The 23,849-nt window shown below is 56.0% G+C and overlaps 1 protein-coding gene across 9 annotated transcripts in view; it reads right to left on the reverse strand.

The window, feature by feature from the left end:
* ATP11A (ATPase phospholipid transporting 11A) overlaps window positions 1–23,849 on the reverse strand; it is a 126,536-nt gene that overhangs the window by 22,751 nt on the left and 79,936 nt on the right. For all 9 annotated transcript variants that reach the window (XM_026488750.4, XM_044380178.3, XM_057307126.1 and 6 more), the window contains exons 10-19: window positions 23,183–23,264; window positions 21,954–22,104; window positions 20,261–20,458; window positions 17,264–17,437; window positions 15,753–15,916; window positions 14,398–14,469; window positions 13,080–13,153; window positions 9,877–9,980; window positions 3,088–3,269; window positions 754–1,005 (exon numbers count right to left, since the gene is read on the reverse strand). In XM_026488750.4, coding sequence (XP_026344535.1) covers window positions 754–1,005; window positions 3,088–3,269; window positions 9,877–9,980; window positions 13,080–13,153; window positions 14,398–14,469; window positions 15,753–15,916; window positions 17,264–17,437; window positions 20,261–20,458; window positions 21,954–22,104; window positions 23,183–23,264 — 1,453 coding nt within the window. The remainder of the gene's footprint in view (window positions 1–753; window positions 1,006–3,087; window positions 3,270–9,876; window positions 9,981–13,079; window positions 13,154–14,397; window positions 14,470–15,752; window positions 15,917–17,263; window positions 17,438–20,260; window positions 20,459–21,953; window positions 22,105–23,182; window positions 23,265–23,849) is intronic.

A 23,849-nucleotide genomic window follows, 5' to 3' on the forward strand; every position in this document is an offset into this window, starting at 1 on the left:
GAGGTCAGTCTTTACTCCTGAAGCCTGGCCACGGTGGCCAGCCTCAGGCTGCAGCCTCGCCGCTAACCTCCCCTGGACATCCCGCCTGGAGGACGTGAGCTGGAAAGACCACGGTCAGAGTTCGTCCCCCGGTCCCCCCGAGGAGTCCTGCACATCAGGTGAAGGGAGACATCCTCGAACCACTTATAAATGACTTAACATTTGCATATGATGAGAGAGCTGCTTTTGCCTTACTACATTAATGAAAATCTGAAACGATTCCCGTGAAATCTTAACCTTCGATCGTGGATCTGATACCAGCAAGGACAGCATTGATAAAATGTGAATACACTGCTGAATGTTCTTGGAGAAAACAACTCTTGGGCATATCCTGTTTTGTCTTAACAGGCAAATAAGCATGCATTTTTAATATTTCTCTCTCCACTCTGACAGATACCCCGAGGAATCCACAGGACAGCCCTTGGGCACCTTATAAGCAGATGAGAACGATCCCATTCCCAGTATTTTATAAACCCTCAAGCCTGCATCCTTGAGCAGCATTTAAAAGTTGAACGCACACACGCTCACAAACACACATATGCTTTCTGCAAAAAACCGCATCACAACTGCTACAAAGAAATAGCTCTGACCGCATCCCACTGTTGCCCGCCAGCACCCCCCGCGACGGAACCACGCCACCCGCAGGGGCACTGAGGCCGCGCGGCCCTCCCGTGCTGCGCGGCCCTCCCGTGGCGGGCAAGGGGCACTGCCTACCCTGAGAAGCTGTCCCTGGTCAGGCTCCCACTGTGACGCAGGACGGTCTTGCTCAGCTCAAACAGGACGTCGTGCAGACTCTGCTCCTCGATCCTCTTGGTGGTGAGCTCCAGCAGCTGCGTGCTCCTCCGGAACAGCCTGCAGGCGTAGCAGGTGGCGGCGGCCGTCTCCATCTTGTCCCCGGTGAGAACCCACACTTTGATCCCGGCCTTCTGTAGGGCTTCTATGGTGTCAGCAGCTTTCTCCTGCAGCCTGAGCAAAGCCGAAGCGAGACAACAGCCTGAGTGTGGCACGGGCGAAGCAAAGCGTTTCCAAAATGTGTGACCTGGGCAACGATTTCCGTCCCCACGAGATACAAAGCACCGCGCCACGAGCTCGTGATATCACCACGCAGGACACGAAGCTGCTTTTACACTCACGCCGTAACTTCTTCCAGGAAAGCACTTCCTAACTCCAAGCAGGGAAACACGCTAATAGGAAGAAGGAAAGCGTCGCTCTTGCATAATCAACATTTGGTGAGCGCGCGTTGCTGTCTAGCTGGGGCTCCCCGACTTGTGGAGGATTTTGGGCAATTACAGGAAGGACCGTAACTGCCAGCAAAGAAAGCCTTAACCAGGGGAAAGTGGGACCAGGGAAAGAGGTCGTCAGTAGTATTCACTGCCGTTCTTTGGTGTGAACTGCTGTAATTCTGCCACTCACCACACGGGAGCCCAGGTACCCCTAAATACGGTAAAACACCGAGAAAGCCAGCAGTGGTTCCACGACTGGCTAACGCACACCACGAGCTGGGCGCGTGTCAGATGCCGTGGGAAGCATCTGCCTGCAATGCGTCCCCTCCACCAGAGCTCAGGGGTGAGCCTCTGTTAGCGACCCCGTGCTAGGTGTGGAAAGCCCAGACTCGCGGGCAGTGGACAGACACATGCAAGGAGGAGCAGCTCGCACGCTGGTCAGGCTGTCGCGCTGTGCGTGGAAGCCTGGTATCAGACCACGTCTGCCTCATTTGGGACCTGCCATTCTTTCTAGATTTTATCGTCTGGGCTTTCAACGGCTGTGTGAAACAATGCGCCATGTTCCCGCCCAGCACTGACGGGTTCGAACCCTAACTGGGGTGACCCAATGAGTCTCTGGGCGAGCTTCCTCAGTAAATCCTTGAGCTCATATGACCTCAGCATTCCAGGGACACGGAAAACCTAATTTCATCAGTTTTTTTTGAAAATGGAAACCGAGGACCAGAAAGGTAGGTCTGAAAAGACATTGGTTTAGGGGTTTTAGGGAAATGACTGAATATCATCACGTCCAAGCTGCTGGCCCCCACCTGCCCCTGGGCACCTACTCTGTTTTCAAGGTCCCAACTCCCTGCCAAGTTGATCTGCTCCCTCAACCCTCAGGATGGTGTGCAGGCATGGCTCCCTGCCCAGACTCTCCCCTCCCTGCACCTCCTTCAAGGACGGTCCCCCTCTTCCCCAGGCAAACGCACCCCACTGCCCGTCCCTCCCTCCTAGCTCAGCGGACCCTCAGTGGTGTGTTCTAACGCCTGTCCCGAGTACAAGCTGCGCGTATTTTCTGCGTTGGTGCCCAGATCCCCACCCGGCCTGAGGGATAGGAGGGCCTTAAGTCATGAAATCGAAGTCAAACATGTCACCTGACACCCTATTGAGATTGGGAAGCCATGGAGTGCTTGTTAAAGACACTGGAAAACTAGGTTTCTAGTAAAAAATGTCGGGCCCATTTACACCTTAAAGACTTTGAACGTTTATGGGAAATAAACTTTCAGTAAATGCCCTCAAGTTTCTGCATTGTTCTGTTAAATTGGGTCATTTTTTCTTTTCCTTTCTGTCCACGCTCTCGAGTTGCAACAGCAACACGCCCGTGTCTCAGTGCGCGAGGCCTGAACTCACGTCCAGCCTCATCGCAGAATGGTGGCAGACGAGCAGTCCCGTCTTCGGAGCGGGAGGACACCTGGTTGGTAATCCTAGCAGTTATCAGTAGCGGTTTTTACAGTATTCTACTTCACAGTTTTACATTTCTTCAACGAGAAATGACAAACACACGGAATACATTCCCATCTAAAATGCTACACCTGGGCTTGGAAAGGACCAGTGACAAATTTAGGAAGAGAATTACTGACATGGTGCGAATGTGCCAACCACTCTGGTCCCTCCGGCCTTACGCACGACCTCCCGGTGACGCCCCCCGAGGCCTGACTGTCCCGCTGCGGACGCACGAGCACGTGGGGACATCAGGTGCAGCGGCCGGTCCCCTGGGCGCCCACAGCCCCACGGCCGCAGAGCACCACCCCTTACTTCCAATGACAGGACGTGGCGCGTACTTCACCTGTCCTCCACGGCCGTGGCACCGAGCAGGATGAGGTCTTTCTCTATGTGCTCGTACGCCTCCGCTAACTTCCTCTCTCGGTCCTGAAGAGCCACTTTGGCGGCCTGCAGCAGCGCACAAACACTTTCATATTCTTCCGGAACGAGCCTCTTGTAGGCAACGCACAAGGTTCGAAGCCCCTCCTGCAGGAAACAGCACGGTGTTTAATGTGAACTCAAGGGTCCCTCTGCTGAACTTTATCTTTCAAGAGCTTTCCCAATATCCCCTCGACTCAGAACGACTACAGAACTGTGAGCCAACCCACCCTCAAAGGGATCAGTCGTTACGCCTGAATTAGTTACATTCATGTGAAATACAGACAGTCCTTACAGATTACAAAATTCCACACAGGTAAGCATCGGGATAATACATATCGGGGCCGTGAAAACGTAAGACATTGTTCTTTTAGTCTGACAAATGAAGAGTTGAGCTTTTTTTAGGATAGTAATTTGAAATTTTATTGTGACTATCAAGCGATGTTTGTAAAGTAACATTTTTTACACGGGAAGTTTGTAATAGAGTTTGGTCTTACTTCTCAAGTAAGCAACCACTGAAGGAAAACCGCTCAGCTATTTTTCAAACCTACTGGGTCCACAGGACAGAGAAATAAGAATCCAAGAACTTTACTGTGATCGTGACTCTGGTGACACACAGGACGTGTGCCACCAGCCAGCAAGACACCGTAATGCCCGAGGGAAAGAGCCAGAGTCCTCCTACATAATCAGTGCAAATTCTGGGAGAATCCTGGTTTGTAAGATTTTTAAAAGATTTTCCAGTATATGCGTTCCAACTTCCCGTAACTGCCAGGAAACCTGTGCATTTCTCATGATTTCTCGGACCTCCAAATGCAACAGCAGGACACAACCACGGTGCGGTTAATCTCTCCTATTGTCCTCAAAGTTCTTCAAAGAGTTGGTGTGAATGGTAAGCAGAGCTTTGTGAAATAAAATGTTTGTTTTTAAAAGTAGATTTGGGGGGGCGCCTGGGTGGCACAGCGGTTAAGCGTCTGCCTTCGGCTCAGGGCGTGATCCCGGTGTTACGGGATCGAGCCCCACATCAGGCTCCTTCGCTATGAGCCTGCTTCTTCCTCTCCCACTCCCCCTGCTTGTGTTCCCTCTCTCACTGGCTATCTCTATCTCTGTTGAATAAATAAATAAAATCTTCCAAAAAAAAAAAAAAAAAGTAGATTTGGGATTTCTGATTGTGGAGCCGGGGGTAGAAACTTCTCCTGATTCCTCTTGCTAAGTACTACCCAAGCCCCAGACACTGTATATAAAACAACACTGACGTGCAAACAAAGCCAGACAGACACACTACAAAAAAGAAGATTAAAGAACAATATCCCTTCCAAATACAAGTGCAAAAGTCCTCAGCAAAGTACCAGCAATGGAATCCAAGAGCATATCGGAAGGCTGATGCACTGTGACCTGGAAGGCAAGGAGGACCTGGCAAGGGGTCAGTCCACGTGCTACATGGTCGTAGCAGAGTGAAGGGAAAGCCCCCAGGATCATCGCTGATGCAGGAAAAGCATCGCACAAAATCCGACACCTCTTTGTGATAAAAACCACCCGGTAAACTAGGAAGAGAAGGGAATTTCTCCAGGACCACAGAGGCACTAATGAAAACCCCACAGCTGACACCATACTGTGAAACGCGGAAACAGAGAGGCCCCCTCAATCAGACACACGACCAGCACGGCCACTTTGGCCACTTGTATGCAGCCCAGCCCTGGAATTCCTAAGCAGAGCAACTAAGCAAGAAAAAAAAAGGTATCCAAACTGTAAAGGAAGAGGTGATGTTACCTCTGTCCACACATATGATGAAAACCCTGAAGATCCCACAAAAAACCCACTGGAACTGACAAATTCAGGAAATGGTTGACACACAAAAATCAGTCCTGTCAAGGAGCTGAAAGATCTGCAGGCTGGAAACTACAGCATGTCGCCGAGAGAAACTGCAAGAGACCAGGGGAAACGGAAAGGTGCCCCGACTGCGTGGACTGGAAGGCTTCCCAGTCCTATGACACCCCCGCAGCCATCCACGGTGCGGGTGCGACCCCAGCAGCTGCCCGATGGCCAAACACACCCGGACACCTGTGTGCAATCGCCAATTCTGAGATCAGCCAGCAGTTTCGTAAAAGAACAACAAAGCTGAAGGACCCACACTTCCTGATCTCAAAACTTACTGGAAAGGGACAGTCGTCAAAACTGTGCTCCTGGCAGTAAGACAGACAGAGAACAGAGCAGAAATGAGCCTCCCGTGCATGGTCGGGGGATTTTCGACACGGGCGCCAGGACCCTTCAACAGAGAAGGGCGTCTAACCCACAAATGGTGCTGGAAAACGGCACAGCCACCTGCGAAAGAATGAGGTTGGACCGTTCCTCACGACACTTAAAAACTTAGAACGGATCACAGGCCTCTGTGTAAGAGCTATCCCAGGAAACTCCTAGAAAAAAACACAGGAAAATCTTCGTGACCTTGGGTTTGGCAATAGTTTTATTAACGCACAGGCAACAAAAGAAACAAGAGATGAATCGAACTTGGTTATAATTTAACATTTTTTTCACTGAAGGACACGATCAAGAGAGTGAGACCACAACCAACAGAACGGGAGAAAATACCACAAATAACGTACGTGTCTCCTGAGGCGTTAGGATTCAGAATATATAAAGGAGTCCTACCATCCAACAAGAAAAAAACAAACACCCCAATTTAAAAACGGGCAAAGGGCCTGGATACGCACTTCTGCAAAGACCTTCCAGTGGTCAGGAAGCACCAGAAAACACAACCAGCACCCGTGGTCATTAAGGAAAGGCAGTCACAACCGTAACGAGATGCCACTGCATACCCAGCACGAGAACTATAATAAAAACACAGAAATGAACGCATGTCCGTGAGGACGCGGAGACACTGACCCTTTGTGCGCGTCTGGCAGGAATGTGCAATGGCGCAGCCCCTGTGGGAAACCGTCTGGTGTCACCAAGACTTAAACATACGGGAGTCCCCACAGGTCCCAGCAATTCCACCCCCAGGTGCGTGACCGCAGTACTGAAAGCAGGACCCCGAACACGGGCACCATGTGCATCAACAGATGGATGGGACAAACGTGGCCCATGCGGTTTATCCACAGGGCGGGATAGAACTCAGCCACAAAAGGCACGAAGCTCAGGGAAAGTTATGCCTGGAGGAACCTGGAGGACACGACGCTGAGCGAGGACAGGCAGTCACGAGCAGACAAAGACCGTACGAGCCCACCGCACGAAACACAGGAGAGCTAAGTGTGCTGGGACGGCAGGTAGAGCAGAGATTAGCAGGGACGGGGGGGGGGGGGGCACGGAAGGGGCAGATTTTGCTTTGTGGGTACAGTTTCTATTTGGGGTGCAGACCGTAGTTGATGCCACTGAATCACACGCCGACGGCGGCTGCCTGGCAGAATCTGTGACGTGTATTTACCGCAATAAGAAACGGAGCACAGACTTAAACGCGAAACCTGCAAAATACCCCGCTGAGAGGACAAGAGCAGCCACTGGAAATAGAAGAAACTATTTGCGCATTGCAAATACGAAGAAGAATTAGAATCTTAAACTTTTAAAGGATTCTTAAAATTCAACCTAAACACAAATCAAAAAAATCCCACCGCGTGATCCTCTCACAAAGGGATGTTTTGCCACAGAGACGCCCGGACGGCGCCAGGGCGCGTGAGAGCTCCCTGGAGGCTGTGGCCTGGGCAGGCACGGCCGCCACCCGCCCGCGCGGGGCGCCGGCTGCAGACGGAGACGCGGGTGACTGAACGGTGCCCACGCCAGAAAACGGGTGGGAGTTTCTTGAAAAACTAGATGCACATTTACATCACGCTCCGGGGCGTTTACCCCAGAGAAATGAAAATTTATGTCCACACAACCTGAACACAAATTACAGGCAGGCTTATTTCTGGTGGCTTCATGCTGGGAACAACCCTAACGTCTTCCAACAGAAGGACAAGAAGCAGTATGCCCACACCGTGGACGCTGCTCGGCTCGCAGAGGAACCAATGTTGGCACCCTCTGCACCGTCGCGTTTCCATCGCGCTCTTGAACGACGAGCGCCTGCCAATGGCAGACCTACCGCGGCTGGCAGACCCGGGTGGGACGGGAAGGCGCGGCTCGGCTCTGCACCTGCATGTGGTGGGCCAGGACGCCACGCAAGTGACACAGTGACAGACTGCAGTTTGGGCCAACGCCTACCCCGGGCTCCGACGTGCACTCCGTGCAGGGAAGATGTGAGGAAACGGGGTCACCCCTCCGCACAATCCCTACAGCTTCCTGAGACTCCACAGTCACATCTCCACGCACGACTGCCCCCGCTCAGGCCTGGGGAGTCGGGGGGTTCCTGGCATGGTGACTGCGGCAGCCCCCAAGTGTGTGCAGAGGACCGGTGGGCATGGGAGGGGCTCCCCCGGCCAGGACAGAGAGGGGACGGTGCCGTCACAGGAGCCAGGCTGGAGGCCCCACGGTTCGCAGGGTCTTCCCCTCTGGACAGGAACACGGGGCTCCCCCACACCCTGCAGGGCGGTGTTCTCGGGCCGGTCCCATCCCAGGCCAGCAGCACGCAAGGAGCAGAGAGCGTTACCCACAGCGAGAACATGAACCACAGCTGAGGGCAGAACTGGGGGAAAAACACGTCCAACGGCCGCCTATGTTACATGAGTCCCAGAGTTAAATAAAGACGCGCAGGTGAGAGAAAGCCCCCAGCGCCTGCGGTGGGACGTACCCGGCTACGACTTGTGGCTGACAAGACACGGCACGTGGGAGGAGGGGACATGAAGACCAGGCGACAGAAAGTCCCCAAAACGAAACCGAGACGTTTTCAAAGGAAAAGACCGAGGGGGCCCCACGACGAGCAAGCACACTGTCCCACAGGGCCCTGGGGTTCCTGAAAAGGTGGGAGCAGAAGAAATATCTGAAGACATACTGGCTGAAAAACTTCCCAGCTTGACTAAAAACCAGAAACCCGCAGACCCAAGAGACCCAAGCAGCCTGAGTGGATGTGAAGGGGCCACGCCAGAGACCACCACAACCGGCGGCCCGAAAGCGGCCACCCAAGATGGCCATGGGATGCAGAGAACAAAGACGCGCTGACAGCCGGCCCCTCGAGTGAGGAGACGCGTGTCCGTCCCAGGACACACGCAGCTGCTTCTGCGACGGCCGCACACGGACACAAGCCTCAGGTACGTCAAGCCGAGCAGCCGGGGACGGTGGTGGGCGAGCCGGCGCGGGAGGAGAGCACGGGTGCCGACGTGCCCCGACATGAAGCGCCAGCACCGCCACGGAGCGCCACGCGACCCGGAGCTGCTCTGAAGGTCACGAGCATGGGGGACCGAATGCCTGCAGCGAACTTTAGCGCCAGAGGCAAGGTTACTAAAAAGCGTGGAAGGGAGAGTTTAAACCCGGTTATGGTCGTCAGGCGCCTCAAGGATGGGAAGCCATGCCACCGGCTCCCCGTGCACAGATGAGGGAGGTGCCAGGATCATTCCCCAGGAATAAACACCGCCTCGACGGGCGGGGGGACTTCGGAGGCTCTCGCAGCGGCTGTTCTCAGGGAACACAGAGTCCAGTGTGGACCCCCCCGTCCTCCGAGAGAAGGGGTGGGGTGGATGGAGGACCCCAGAGCAGCGGGGAGCATCCTCTCAGCATCCTGGGTACCGGCCTGGGGTCCGGGCAGTGGCCGGGGTCTGTGCAGATGGTAACCAGGCCCGGGCCTGACAGGTGTGGTGACCGGCGTGGCCAGCGTCCCAGCTGTCTGTCGTGGGTACAAGGCCGCCCGTCATTTCAGAGCCGATGCTGGAGTGACTCCCAGATGCGGCTGCCCCCCTGGGGTTGAGCGGGCGCACCTGTGTCAACACTCAGTGCCTGGGGACGGCGGCATGTGAGCGTGTGCCCTCGGGCGCTGCGGAGAATCTCCGTTCCGCGAACAGGACCCGCGCCTCTGCGGACAGCGGGCTGAGGGACCGTGACTTTCCCCCACCAGGGCTCAACCACCCCAAAGCTGCGCTTCCTTCCAGGTCCCTGTGGCTCAGGTGTCAGCAGGCACCCGCACAGGGACCTGAAGCCAGGGCCCCGCACACCTGCCGGCACACCCGCCAGCACACCCCGCCACACCCCTGGTGCGGAGTCTGGAGTGCGGTTTGCACCAACACTCCCGTGGGCCCGTGGGCCGGCGCACGTAGGACGTTCACTCCCTTTGTGAGAGCACCGCTCAGGATTCCTGACCCGCATTCCAAGGTGAGCCTGGCCAAACCCTCCTTGGTTTGTCATGACGGCTACACGTGGAGTTCTGTGGTTTGCAGCAGCGGGCAAGGCTAGGAGGGGCCACTGTCCCTGGCTTAGGGTCTGGTGGGGAGGGCAGGGTGCTCCGGGGTCAGAGATGCACGCGCCCTCTGGCACCTGCGGCGTTCCCGCGGGTGATGGGGCTGGAGCGCAGCCAGCGGGTCAACCGCCCTTCGGCACGAGACGTGCGGGGAATGCCATGGGAAGTGGCTTCACGATGATGAGGCGAATCACCAGAAATCCCTCAGGACCCCGACACAATCACCACAGACGCACTTCTGATTCTGACCCCCTCCACAATGAAAGCTTGCCATGGTCCGGGGAGTCGAGTACTGTGTGGGGCGCGTGGCCTTCAGACTGCATCCCTCAGGGGACAGAACGGGACGCTGCAGCCAGACCGCCCTCCCGGCAAGGGACACGCGGGCTGCCCTAAGCGCCATCTCACCACTGCATTGCGCTCCACTCGGGCCCGGATCTGGTCGACTTTGCCTTCAATCACTCGGGGAAATATTGAGGAATCTGCCCCTTTGCAGAACAGGTAGATTTCTCCTGTAAAACGAGGGAAACGAAGATGTTTAAAGGGACTACAGGAAAGACCATTCTTCACATTATGCTTTTGCAAAGACACAAAACTAGGAAAGCCAGCGTTGAGACTATCGTGGAGATTTCCGGAAACCCGCTGCCAGCTGCAAGCAAGTCAAATCGTTACTCCCACAGCCTCAAATCTCATGGGAAGTTAGGCCCAGGAAGAAGACCCGTCACCACCGCCGCTGTCTGGCCACGGGGACGCGGGGGCGTGGCCGGCCCACGCAGCTCAGTGTCCGCCATCCTCACACTCACAAGACCCACAGAACGCCTGCTGTGAAACGTCCCGCACACCTCAAATACCGTCCCGATGGCTTTGCACGAGCTGGTGTGCAGACACACGCTGCCCCCCTCCAGACAGACCGATTTTCTTGTCCAGGTAAGCAGGGAAACTCCAGCCCAAGACCAAGAGGAAGAAGATGCCAGCTCTGGCCATCAGGCCCCACACGTGGAGGCTCCTTCTCTTCCAGCCTCGGATCTCCAGGCCCAAAAAGCCACGCGGCACTTCACCAGGCCAGCTTTGTTTGTTCACGGCTCCTGGACAGCGTGGAAACCTGGACAAGGGCGCCTGAACTCAGCCTTGGCATCCGGAGCCGAGTCCTGTGGCACAGACAGCGAAACACCCGAAACAGCACAACGGACGCTCACAGACGTCCTGAGACCAGACCAAGGCTCAGGTCAACCTGTGGCCAGAAAGCATGGTGTCCAGTGACGTCCGGGCCGCCAGTGCAGGGAGCCGGGCTGGGGCCCCGCAGGGCAGGGAGCCCGATCCCCAGGACACGCCTGGATTCTGGTCACGGGCCATGAAGAGTGGGGGCTTGGGCTGGCCCCACAAGCAGCCTGGGGGCAGAACCATTCCTGACTGTAGACCTAACTTCTGCAGATGCGGTTTACAGCAAGAAGGGCAGCTGAGACATCATGATGTGTTCTCCGCTTTTTTCTAGAAGAATCACAAGGATTTACAGTAACGGCTTGTGGGTGTCTTAAATTTCCCACTGTCTCAACTTGTGACTCCCTCATTCCAGGTAGAATGTGTTCGCCCCTGGGACCTGGTTATGGATAACCTGACAAAACACCCAGAGTGTAAATCAAGGTTTGCAAAAACCAGAGGGGACCGTAGGTGCCACCACCTCAGATCCTGCTCATCCGGTTCTGCACATGAGCAAGAAGCTACGAAGCGGCGGAGCGCCCACACAGGCGTCACCTGCCACAGGGCAAGCCGCGGCCGAGGCCCGCTCACGGCCTCAGAAGCAGCCACGCTGTTCACTGGCCAGAGGGGCTTGTGGTCTCCCGTGCCCTTCAGGCTGGAAAACCAGAGCAATTAGCCTCATCTCCGGGGACGCGTTACTACTTGAAGAACCACCTGTTGAATTATTCACACTTCTCCTGGAATCAATTGGTGCTGCGGCTGGTCCTCATGGCACGTGGTCTGTCCCGGTAAGCCTGCAGTTCTGCAGGGGAACTCTCGGGAACGGGCAGACGTCTCCCCGCCCAAGGGGCCCTGGACCGGCGTGACTGCCGTGGACAGGATTCCTATCGTGACCGCGCCCCTTCTCGAGCTCAGCGATGCTCCTCCAAGGGAAAGTGGCGGTCGTTTCCGAGGGCTCCCCGCTGCAGGCGCCCAGCTCCACTCAGAGCACAGAGGGGGCAGGACTTGGTGAGTAACAGCTGCCTCACTTCCTGCGGTGCAGCCATGCCTGTGGTTCGTGAACTGTCTCCCAGACGTGACTCAGCTGCGAGACGGCACACCCATTCCCGCGGGGAACGCCAAGGCGAAGGGCCCATGAAGTCAAGTTCAAGTTTCTTCCGGGGCGCCGAGTGGCTGCGGCCCTGGGGCGGGCGCTTCGACCAGGCACGCCCTAGCCCACCTGCGCCTGTTTTTCAACATTCGGGGTGTTTCCCATGTCCTGCTGACCCGAGTGGCAGAACGTCTCCACGTGTTACAGGCTGCCTTTATACTGTATTAAGTCCCGCGACACTCGGTACAAGTCTCACTGGCTGAGCCACGCCAGTCCGCCACATTGACGACGGGCTCAAGAGTGTGGGGACCATGCAGGGACAGCACCCACAGCTGCCACGTGCTTTCCCCGGGCTCATCCAGCACCCCGCAAAGTGACTCACGGGGTTCTGCCGAAAGACGTGCCCCAACAAACTCACACCGTTCTCTGCGGTCAGAGGAGGAAGACAAGCCATTGCCGGTCCCCCCAGAATACCGTCACAAGGACCCTGCTTAAGGGCATCCACCGACTTTGCCTCCTGTGGTAACGAAGGACACTGGCTGACACAAAATTCGCCAATGTGCCTCCAGGTGGAAATGCCCCTCCGGGAGGAAACTCCCCCCCACCAGGCAGAGGGCCTCCAGGTAGAAATATCCCTCCAGGCAGAGGACCTCCAGGTGGAAACACCCCCACCAGGTAGAGGCCTCCAGGTGGAACTATCCCTCCAGGCAGAGGCCTCCAGGTGGAAAAGTCCCTCCAGACAGAGGCCTGCAGGTGGAAAAGTCCCCACCAGGTAGAGGCCTCCAGGTAGAAATATCCCTCCAGGCAGAAGACCTCCAGGTGGAAACACCCCCACCAGGTAGAGGCCTCCAGGTGGAAAGTCCCCACCAGGTAGAGGCCTGCAGTGGAAAAGTCCTTCCAGGTCGAGGCCTCCAGTGGAAATGTGCACATTCAGGGCTGGCCTGGGGTGGAGAGCTGGGAAGGCAGCTCAGGGCGTCAGTGCTAGACACTGGAGAAATGTGTGCCCGACACAGCAGGTGCTCAGGGCGCCGGCAGGATCCTTAGGACGGACGCGGTGGCAGGAGCCCGGAAGGCTGCAGGTGGTGACCCAAGGCTGCAGTGTGTCGCAGCTACAGGGCGCGAGGGGAGACCCTGCAGGACCCACGGGCTGCACCTGCACCGGGTACAATGCTGAGAAGCCCTGGGACCTGCAGTGGGCTCACCTCATTTTTTTTTTTTTAAGAGAATGAACGGTTAGACCCTAAAGCTGTCGTAGAACGTAAGCATGAGAATAAAATGACCACCACGTATAATTCAAACACTCGAAGGAAAAAAATGTTCCTACCTGTAGCAGACTTTACAATCACACTCATTCTCCTTCTTACTGAGTCAAAACTCAAAATTTCCAGCAATTCAAACCTGAAAAACAGATCACCAATTGCTTTAAATCCCATCTGGCTCTCGAAGTCCTGGAACTGGGTAATCACAGCACTTCCCGCGGCAGAGCGTCTGGGGTGTCCTCTGCCCTGTGCACAGACAGCCCGCCCCGCCGGGATTCACGGGGGACTGTGCTCCTAGCGGCTGGCACCAGCACCCCCGGGGGAGGGGGAGGCTGAGGCCAGGCTCCCGCGGGCTCACCCCCAGCCCAATGGGCCCTGGAGTCTGTCCACCACACAAACTGCACGTTCACGTTCCTTGACTCTGAACACAGACTCACAGGCCGAATCAGAGCTTGCGGTCCCCGGCAATGCACCAGCGTCCTCCAAGTTCATAAAAATCATTTAAAAAAGTAAAGAACACTGCTACGTAGTCGGCTTGCACAGTCATTATCACAAGACCGTGATTTCTGCCGGCATTCGAAATACTGAAGTCGTTCAACCACCCCGGACAGACGCCTCTGGGAACTCCTCGGGGTCCAGAGACCCCAGCCGGCTCGCAAGCTGTAGGAGGGCCTGTGCACCGCTGGGCAGCACCCCGAGGGGGCCTCCCCTCCGCGGGAGCCGCCAGCGCCCCAGGGACAAGGCCACTGCACCGACCTAGGACCAGCAGCAGCTCTGGGGCCGGGGCTCCCCACTCCTGCCGACCTGGGAGTCCACGTTTCTTAAGGAAACATTAAAATCCAGGGCTTTTGAAGCCACAACCACCAACCCTTGCATTCTTTGCCACCTGTCTTTGCCTGTACCCATTATTGCAAGTTTATTTATAAAGGAGAGACAGAGTTCCAAGTCAAGACTCAAGATACACCCCCTCTCTGGGACCAGCCGTCTGACAGGCATGGTCACGAACACCGAACACGTGTGGTTCCTGGAGACAAACACAAACCATGAGCACCGGGAGCACCCTTGCTCCAACTGTCTGCAGGGCGTCCCACGACCGGGGAGCTGCTGCTCCCGGAACACAGCGTCTTGGGGCCACTCGGTGCCAGACATCCTAGACACTGCAGGGACCCCTGTCCTGTGTAAAGCCTCACCGGGATGGCTCTGAGCAAACGCTCCGGGTGGCGCAGCACCACCCGGCCGGCCTCCACCCGCCCACGGGCCTGTGGGCGACAGTCCGGGGCCGTCAGGAGAGGCAGGTGTGGGAGCGGGGCAGGGAATCTGGGTTTCCCCACGAAGACCGCTGTGAGCGTGAGTCTTTACGTCTTGTGAACGTGTGGGGCTCACCTTTCCACGTCGTTCTCCCTGTTTACGATCTCCATGTAGTTATCCTTCAGCCGCAGGTACGTGAAGCCAAGTCTGCAAAGGGGAGGGCAAGTCGAGCTTAATTTCCAGCTCTGAGGTTCCCCCTTCATACGTTATTTAAGTTTGGAGAGAGCTTTTTTGTCAAGAAAGAAACAGTTCTGGTAAAACAGAGGTTGTGAACTGAATTACAGACTAAGGAAATTAAAGCGGAGATTTATTCACCGTCTCAAAAAACCGTCCAAGAGCCAACAAAATTTCTGACCTGTCCCGCCCTCGGACTGTTCTGTGGACTGGCCCCTGCAGGGACCCTTCTTGCTTACTGAGCAGTGGGGCTTTTGGCCAGAGTGGCCACGTCACAATGACAAGGATCCTGAGAGGCTGCCGGTCAGTCTCCAGGACAACCCTCTCTTTTACCGAGGAGGGAACCATGATCCAGAGCCAACAGCTAGTCAACAACCATCCACAGAGCGTGGACCACGTAACACCCGCTCCTCCCCCAGCACAACTGAGCACTGCCCACACGCCACGTGCCATGGGGCAGAGAGACGAGGGCGTGGCTTCTGGACGCCAGGAGCTCAGAGGTGGGGAGGGGACGCAAGACCCCCGCACAGTGGTGGCCACAACGAGCAAGCGTGCCATGGGACTGTGGGGACGAGCCGGCAGGCTTCTTGGAGGTGAGTCTACTGTGGAGGGCAGGAACAGCCTGGCCTAACCTCTGACAACGGCTGCACTTCTGAGCGCTCATTAGGACGCACAAAGAAGACTTGCCCTGAAGCGTATCTAAGACTGTTCGCATTTTTAAGAGAAGTTCGGAGGAGACGCCCATTTACGACCCCGATAGAGAACCCACAGCCCGGGATTTACTCCAAACATACAAGCAACATATCTGAACAAACATTCAGAACAACAATCATAAGAATACCAGCTGGGCCTGAAAAAAGCACAGAAGACACTAGAGAAACCCTGGCTGCACAGATGAAAGACTGAAAAACTAGTCAGGACAAAATAAAAAAATGTTTCAACCGAGCAGAAGCGACAGGATGTAATCACAGCGAGAGTGAAGAAGCAAAGGATAGAACAGGTGATACGAGACGAAATTATGGAAATAACGAAGCTGAAAAGACAGCGACAGAATCTGGCAGCGGGAACGGCTGCTTCTCAAGCCCGCAGCAGGCTGTGTGCGGGAGGGACCCTCGTCCACCAGCATGGAGGTGGGGGACATGGGGCACGAAGGCTCTGCCTGCCCTGCCCGCTCCCCAGCAAGCGTCCCAGCACAGGGGCCGCCTCCGGACACTCCAGGACGAGCCCTCGCGTGCCAGACCCGCCCAGAGACGCACCTCTGGACACCCTCGACGAGGGCCACCTCGTCGGGAGAAGACGAGATGTACACACAGGATTTCCCCGAGTCTGGTGACTTCCTGGGTCCGTCCACGTCATCGTCATCCTTCACCTGGATGGTGTGGCACAGACACAGGGCCCGGAAAAACAGCTCTTCTCGTTCCTGCAAAAGCACGGCACAAACCCCCCAAATCTATGCCGTATCGGCTCGAAGCACATAGCAAATATGCAGAAGACCGTGAACAATAAAGCAGGACACGCCACTTTCGGGGGTCCACAGCCATGAATTAGTCTCGTCTCTGGTGCTTACGGGGACGGGTGGAGGCGTGGCTTCTCCATTCTTCAGCACTTCTGAGTAAGGGAGGTGAGCACGTCGGTGCAAGTCAGAGGAGGTGAACTCGGCATCCGGGAGCCTGGATGCCCTGAGGATCCCTGACTGCCCTCCCAGGTGGGCCACAGACCACGGGCCCTCCCTCTGAGATTCTGCCGTGAAAGAGCAGTTTCCACGGGGAAACCGTCCAAAGCAGATGTGGCAGGGGATACGGTGCACCTGGTCACCAGGGTCTATCACCGCACTGCCTGCTAAGGTGAGCTGTCCTCAGTCTCCAGGGGACCCTGCACAGGGCTCTGCGGTCACCAAGGTTTTGGGAATGGTCTTCTCACTGACCATGGTGACCGCGGCGAGGCGTCACTGCACCTCCCAGAGATGCTGGGGTCTGCAGCACCTTGGAGGCACATGGGTGCATGTGCATGTGTGCCTTGTGTACACGCATGCACATGTGAGCACATGGGGCCTGTGTCTGTGTGCATGCGTGTGCGCCTGAGTGTAGTGCGTACACGTACACGTGAGGGTGTGTGCATGTGGGACATGTCTGTGCACACATATGTGAGCGTATGTGCACCTGTGGGGTATGTGTCTGTGTGCACGTGCGTATATACAATGCACATATGAGCACACAGGGCACATGTCTGTGTGCACATGTGAGGATGTGAGTGAGTATACATGCATGCTCGTGAGCGTGAGAGGCATTTGTGTACATCTGAGTGTAGTGTGTGTCTGTGTGTGCACGTGTGAGGGGGTGTGCACACAGGATGTGTCAGTGTGTGCGTGTGTATACACGCAATACACATGTGAGTGGGGGCATGTCTGTGTGCGTGTGTGCACATGGGAGCATGTGTCCATGTGTGCGCATCTCTGTGCATACACGTGTGCATATATGCTCGAGCCTGAGTGTGCACACGCGTGTGAGCACAGACACGTGCTGTGCACAGCCACTTTGCTCTCAGCCCGCCACGTGCCCTGCCTTCTGCATGCTACCGCTGCTTCTCACACAGCTGTGCTGGTGGACTCACGGGCAGGAAATGGCAGCGTCCCACAGTTCCTGATGCAGGTCGCTAGGGGATCCAGGAACAAGGGGTGGCGCCAGTCTGCCTCGTGCTCGGGGACCCGGGGACAGTGCGGCAGTGACGGCCCCCTGGGAACACATGTAGGGGGGGTGTGGCCACCTACCCTGGCCCCGGCGCCCGGGGAGGAGTCGATCATGTCGATGCCAGAGGCCCCGGGGAGCACCTGCCCGTTGCAGACGGCGTGTGGCACGTACACGTGGCCCTCGATGCAGCACTCCTTGAACTCCATGTTGTTCTCTGTGAGCGTGCCGGTTTTGTCCGTGAAGACGTACTCCACCTGCAGACACACGGCACCGCTACGTGGGGCTGGCAGGGCCGCATGACTTCTCGGAGAAGGAGCCGCCCGCTGATTCAGGCCCTAGCGCAGCCTCGCTTCCTAACATCAACGTTCCCCACGGGAAGGGGCCTCTTGGGACGGTCCCCTAAACCCCGCCGGAGCAGGCGGAACCGCACGTGGGCCGGCTCGCCAGTCTCCTCCAGCGTCTGCCGGGGGTGAGCGGGGCCGACCGAGCCGGGCAGGAGGTACAGGCGAGGCCTTCACTCTCCCCAGAAAATGGTGGTTTCCCTGTTCTCTCTCGGTCTGCGGATGGAAGCACTGCGTGGAGCTGGCCTTCCGTTTCTCAGAAAGACAGACTCAGGCGGGGGAGTCTTGAATGTTCTCTAACGAGAAAATCAAGGATTTTCAGAGGATGCACCTGAACTTACTCTATACGGTCTGGGAGGTCAGTGCTCACAGTGCCGTTCAGGACACAGAAATCAGAACTCAAACAAAAGGGCAAAACAGACTTCAGACAGAAAGCTACACGCAGTGTTGAGCCCTGCGCTCGGATCAACTCCAGTTACGTGTGCAGCAGGAATAAACGTGGAATTCTGGACGACGGAACAGGGCGAGGATGCCCCCACCAGCTGAGACCTGCTCGCTGTCCCCGACACGTGCTCCAGGACACGCACCCCGGGACACGCGCCCCGGACACACACTGGAGGCAGACTGTAAGGGTCGTAAAGTGCAGGTGCCCAGGAAGCAGGAGAGACGGCGAACACACCGGCCAAGTGTTTCTGGTCTGCCTTCTTCACTTAGTCTCCACAAAATGTTCTCTTGTCTTAATCACTCTGCCGAAAATGCCTTTTCCCTGTGTGCCTGGTTCTACGGGTAAGCTGTGAGGACACAGCAGACGACCTGCTGTCCAGATGCCACCGGGCCTCTCCCTGAGCTCTGGACAATCAGGAGCGGGAAGGAAGCCTGTGTGGGACGGGTCCCCGGCACGATGGCTGTGTTGTTTGAAGTAACCGACACCTGAGTTTTCTCAGAGTGAGGATGGACAATGATAAGGAACACCTCAGGAAGCCCCGTCTTCTATTAATTTTTTAAGATTTTATTTATTTATCTGACAGAGAGAGAGCACACAAGCAGGGGGAGCGACAGGCAGAGGGAGAAGCAGACTCCCCGTGGAGTAGGGAGCCCACTGTGAGACTCGATCCCAGGATCTGGGGATCATGACCTGAGCCGAAGGCAGACGCTTCACCGACTGAGCCACCAGGATGCCCCTGGAGGCCCCGTCTTCTGAAACAACTTTCCAAAAACCCCCAGAGTGCCGGTGTTAGGAGATAATTTGAGTCAGATAAATTTGCTGTACTGAACACCGCTCCACACTCTTCTGGTTACAGAATGATGCTTTTCTCTACGAATTTCTCAGGAAGACACAGCATGTGCCGTGTACTGTTGCCCAGGATGTGAACTATGCAGACATAAAGCTATTCTAGGGCTGGGCGACCGAGCTGGGGCTTCCGTGCGGCTGTCTGGGACTCCAGCCCGCGGCTGCAGCAGGCGCCGGAGGGACGCCCTAAACACCGCGCTCGTCAGTAAGCAAGTTATCTCACGGTAACAAGTACCCGTGACCCAAGGGGGTGAAGGCAGGGGGTCCCCACCTGAGTCTGAGCGTCTATTTACAAACTGCTTCCCTGGGGCCACAAGGGGGCAGATTGCGGTGGCCAGGAGAAAACAGCCCTGTTTGCGGGGCAACCTGGGTGGGCCAGTGGGTTAAGCACAGGAGTCCTGATACCGCCTCAGGTCATGATCTCAAGGTCATGAGGTCGAGCCCCACGTCAGGCTCCATGCTCAGTGAGGCAGGCATCTGCTGGAGATTCTCTGCCTCTGCCCCTCCACGTCCATGTGCACACTCTCTGTCTCTCAAATAAATAAGTAAATAAGATCTTTAAAATGGCCCTGTTTGCAAAAATCCTCCCCCAAATTTCTTCCTGGTTTTTTTTTTTTTTTTTCTTAATTTTTAAAAACGAGTGAACTACCGTTTCCCAAATGCTCTTTCCTGCAACATGAAGGCCAGGAAAGGGTCAGGCCAGAGGAGCCAGCCTTTCCAGAGCAGTGTCCCAGGGAAGAAGGAGCTGAAGTTTGGGTCTAGTGGACAGGTGTGCACAGGTCTGCCCGTCATCCAGGCAGCCCTGGGTGGACACCCCCCTGTGGCGGCACTGGTGGACACCACGCACTGACGCCCCACTCAGCACGCACTCTGGCAGGGCAGGTATATGGAATCGCGCCCATTCTACAGATTAAGGTGCTCAGGTGCAAAGAGCTCGGCCACCGCTGTCAGTGCACGGCAGGGCGGCAATGCAGTGTCTGCAATAGCGCAAGCCATGGAGCGCCGAGGCCTCGCTCTGCTCATCTTTACATCGAGGAAAATGCTCACTCTGAGTTCAGGGAAGGAAATCGGGCGTAAGAGCTGAGTGCGATGCCTGTGAAGCAGGGACTCAGCAAATTTACAGCATTAAAACCCAGAACGAGCACCACTTACCAGGGCCACGGGTGAGCTTGTAACAACCAGCTAGAGCCGCTGATTCCGCACAAACCGCGCACATAAGAGCACTACCGATCGTCATATAAAGCACAAAAACCCAGCGTTGCTACCGCATTCCACCAGTTGTGGGACGCATCTCTAGGAGTGAATCGAAGTGGAAGGCTCTTCACGTGACCATCGGGAAAATGTGCCCACAGGACAGGGATCACTCAGAATCCAGACGCCTGGGGACAGACACGGAGGGGCGCGCTCACCCCCACACGCGGGAAAAGGACGCCGCAGGTACTGACCTGTCCTAATTCTTCATTTAAATCCGAGGTGTTGACCAGAGGCCCTTCCCCGGAGTCCTCGTCAAACATCTCTTCGTCCCAGGTGATGAAATACGAGCCCAGGAACTTCTGCATCTCCACCGTGACGTACATGGACACGGGGATGATGTAGTTGAAGAGGACCATGAAGGCCAGGAAGTCCGTGAACGCCCTGAGGAACTGAGAGAGCACCGCGTGATTTCCCGCGCCCCCCGCCAGCGGCACGGAGCTCTGCTTGGTCGCACTGGCGCTGTTTACAAATACAGGCTTCTATTTCAAATCCAAAGATAAGCATTATTTGGGGGTGGCCATTGGCTAAGCTGCCTATCACCTGATTTTAGCACCATGAAGGCCGCAGACCAGGAGCGAGCCTGCCCTGTGGGGGTGGGGTAAGAGGGTCACCTGATCTGCCTCAACACAAGAGAGGTGGGGACTCTAGTCCGGGCCTGCACACAGCCCGCTCTGCACTCACAGCATCCAGGTCCAGACCTGCACACGGCCCGCTCTGCACGCACAGCATCCGGGTCCAGACGTGCACACGGCCCGCTCTGCACTCACAGCATCCGGGTCCAGACCTGCACACGGCCCGCTCTGCACTCACAGCATCCGGGTCCAGACCTGCACACGGCCCGCTCTGCACGCACAGCATCCGGGTCCAGACGTGCACACGGCCCGCTCTGCACGCACAGCATCCGGGTCCAGACCTGCACACGGCCCGCTCTGCACGCACAGCATCCGGGTCCAGACGTGCACACGGCCCGCTCTGCACGCACAGCATCCGGGTCCAGACGTGCACACGGCCCGCTCTGCACGCACAGCATCCGGGTCCAGACGTGCACACGGCCCGCTCTGCACGCACAGCATCCGGGTCCAGACGTGCACACGGCCCGCTCTGCACTCACAGCATCCGGGTCCAGACGTGCACACGGCCCGCTCTGCACTCACAGCATCCGGGTCCAGACGTGCACACGGCCCGCTCTGCACTCACAGCATCCGGGTCCAGACCTGCACACGGCCCGCTCTGCACTCACAGCATCCGGGTCCAGACCTGCACACGGCCCGCTCTGCACGCACAGCATCCAGGTCCAGACGTGCACACGGCCCGCTCTGCACTCACAGCATCCAGGTCCAGATGTGCACACAGCCAGCTCTGCATTCACTGTGCCCTATTCTGGAGGCACATAGCTCAGGTCTGGACTCTGGGAGCCTACTAGCAGAGAACTACTGTTTTGAGTACAGGAGATTCAGTCAAATTATTTGAACACACTGGCTTACGGAAAAATCAGATTTGATAAAGATGAGCAACTGAACTGAAATCTCCCTAAGGAAAAATGAAGTCCATTCGTACCATAATTTTCCTATAGCTGAGATTCTCCTTTTCTCCTTTCCTTACCGTAAGTAGGTACCATTTGCCTCAGGATCCTGAATGAGCATTTGCTGAGCACTCTAAAGACGGGACACACCCTGGGTTCTAGAAGTAGCAGAAGGGCTCATGCTGCTGCCCTCACGAATTTACCGTGGAAGTCAATCCCTTTCCAGACCGCACACTCATATACCCAAATAAGGCAGGAGCAACCAGCATGCACGGGTAGGGAGGCAGGGGATGCAGCTGCTAATCAGTGACCATCTCCCACGGGGCGTCTCTGATCACTGCAGAGGTGGGCACGTCCCGTACCAGGTTCCTCTGTCTCTCCGACTCAGTCTTCTGGTTATACCACGGCTCGTCTCGGAAGGGCTCGCTCTGCCACACGTACTTGAGGACGGTGTTTATCAGCGCTTTACTGACCAGAATGCACAGGTACACGATGAGGAACACGTTCATGGATCTAGACACAAGACAGCAACGGCGCTCAGTGACCGCCTGATGAAGAGCCTTCCTCGCGCACCAGGCCAGACGCGCCGTCAAGACACAGACCACACGTTCTAAAGGAGCCCCCCATCCGCTGGCACCACACAAGTGAGAAGAGAAGCTCGCACGTATCTGAGCCCCTCCCGTGCCCTCAGGGGTGGGATTCTAGGGCCCACAGGGAAAGCTTCGGGAACTGGAGAGCAGCGCATGCAGCCACACTGCTGACCGCACGGTCTGGGAGTCTAAGACTTAGGACATCCGCCACGAAGTGTCAGCCAGGGAGTTCCACATTTAGAGATTATCACCGGGGAAGGAGGGAGGAAAAATACTGAATCCCTGGCCGACGTCTTAGCAGGGTGTGTGAAGAGGCTTGATTTTACAGCATCTATTTCTAAAAACCATTCGTCAACGTAGACATCTGGAAACGAAGCATGCCTGCTTACTGAGAGCCACATCTCCACTTTCACACTTGGGGTAGCTGTCGATGGACAGACAGACCCATGACCGCGCTGAGCCCCGCTTGCAAGAGCAGGCGGAAGACACCCTCCAGTCCTCCCAGAGATCTCCAAGTCCCACACAGCCCTAGTTAAATAGTTTATAACCACTTCCAGTCGGGGTGCACTCGCACAAAAGGCAAAGAAGACAAAGTTTCTCACAAATCCGACCCTACGCTTGGCTTGTCATCTAAGGGTTTTACTGTTTTGTGAAAAGAACACTGTTTTCTCTGCTCATGCTTTCCTCAGGAAAACACATGGTTTCCAACAACCCAAAGCTGAAAGTGACCCAGTTTTGACGTTTTCATGAATCCGTGAAAGGGGTTGCCGGGACTTCAGGCGTCCACACGAGGGAGCCTGCAGACGTGGGCTGAGGGTGTGTGGTCATTGGTGACCCTGCAGAACAAGACCGTCTGTCAAACGCCCAGCGCTCCCGGCTCCCTGGAGACCACGACGGGATTACTAATGACGCCAAGAGGGAAGTGCTTTCACGTCTTCAGGGGCTCGTGACAGCTTTAGGTCATGGAGCTTTACGCAATTCAGAGGGGTACTGAGACTCACTTTTCTACAGCAGATCGTTTCTGGGATTTCGACTGATAATTTAACGCCATCTTGGTTTCCATGCCCGTGTAAACAGCAACACCTGGAAAGCAGAAAAGCCAGCGTGAGGACAGTAACACAGGCGTATCTCACCTTTGCACAGGAGCTACACAGCAACGGTAAAACTGAACCGTGGACAAAACAAGTCATATTTTACATCTCACCAGGCAAGCTAGCTGTTCGTTCATAAGAAGAGTCCCACACCGGGATTCCTCAGACTAAAGGAATACTTTTTTTCCCCTGCGTAGAGATCAATCTCTACTTTTTCCTGAAGATCAGATTTTACTATCCTGGGTCTTTAGACAAAGAGCGCACATGTGTATTTTTAAGTTTTCTCAATTCAAAGACAGAAGTAACCCACAGAGACGGGAGATACTACCCGAGAAATGCGGCCATTGAAAGAAATCCCTGCGGAACTATATTGTGCGAGTTCTCTCGTGGGCATAAGTTTATGTTTCTGAGTCAGAAATTACAGGCACTTGATACGCAAGCAAGCGTCAGACGGCCCTGCCCCGTGGGCAGCGTGACCTGCCAGGCCGGGTTTTCTCGGACTGATGACCGCCGCCACCGAGTCCGCCCCGGAGCACGGAGAGATGCGCTCACGGCAGCACGGCGGACTTTCACTGGT

Source organism: Ursus arctos, unplaced genomic scaffold, assembly GCF_023065955.2.
Source record: "Ursus arctos isolate Adak ecotype North America unplaced genomic scaffold, UrsArc2.0 scaffold_10, whole genome shotgun sequence".
NCBI lineage: Eukaryota > Metazoa > Chordata > Mammalia > Carnivora > Ursidae > Ursus > Ursus arctos.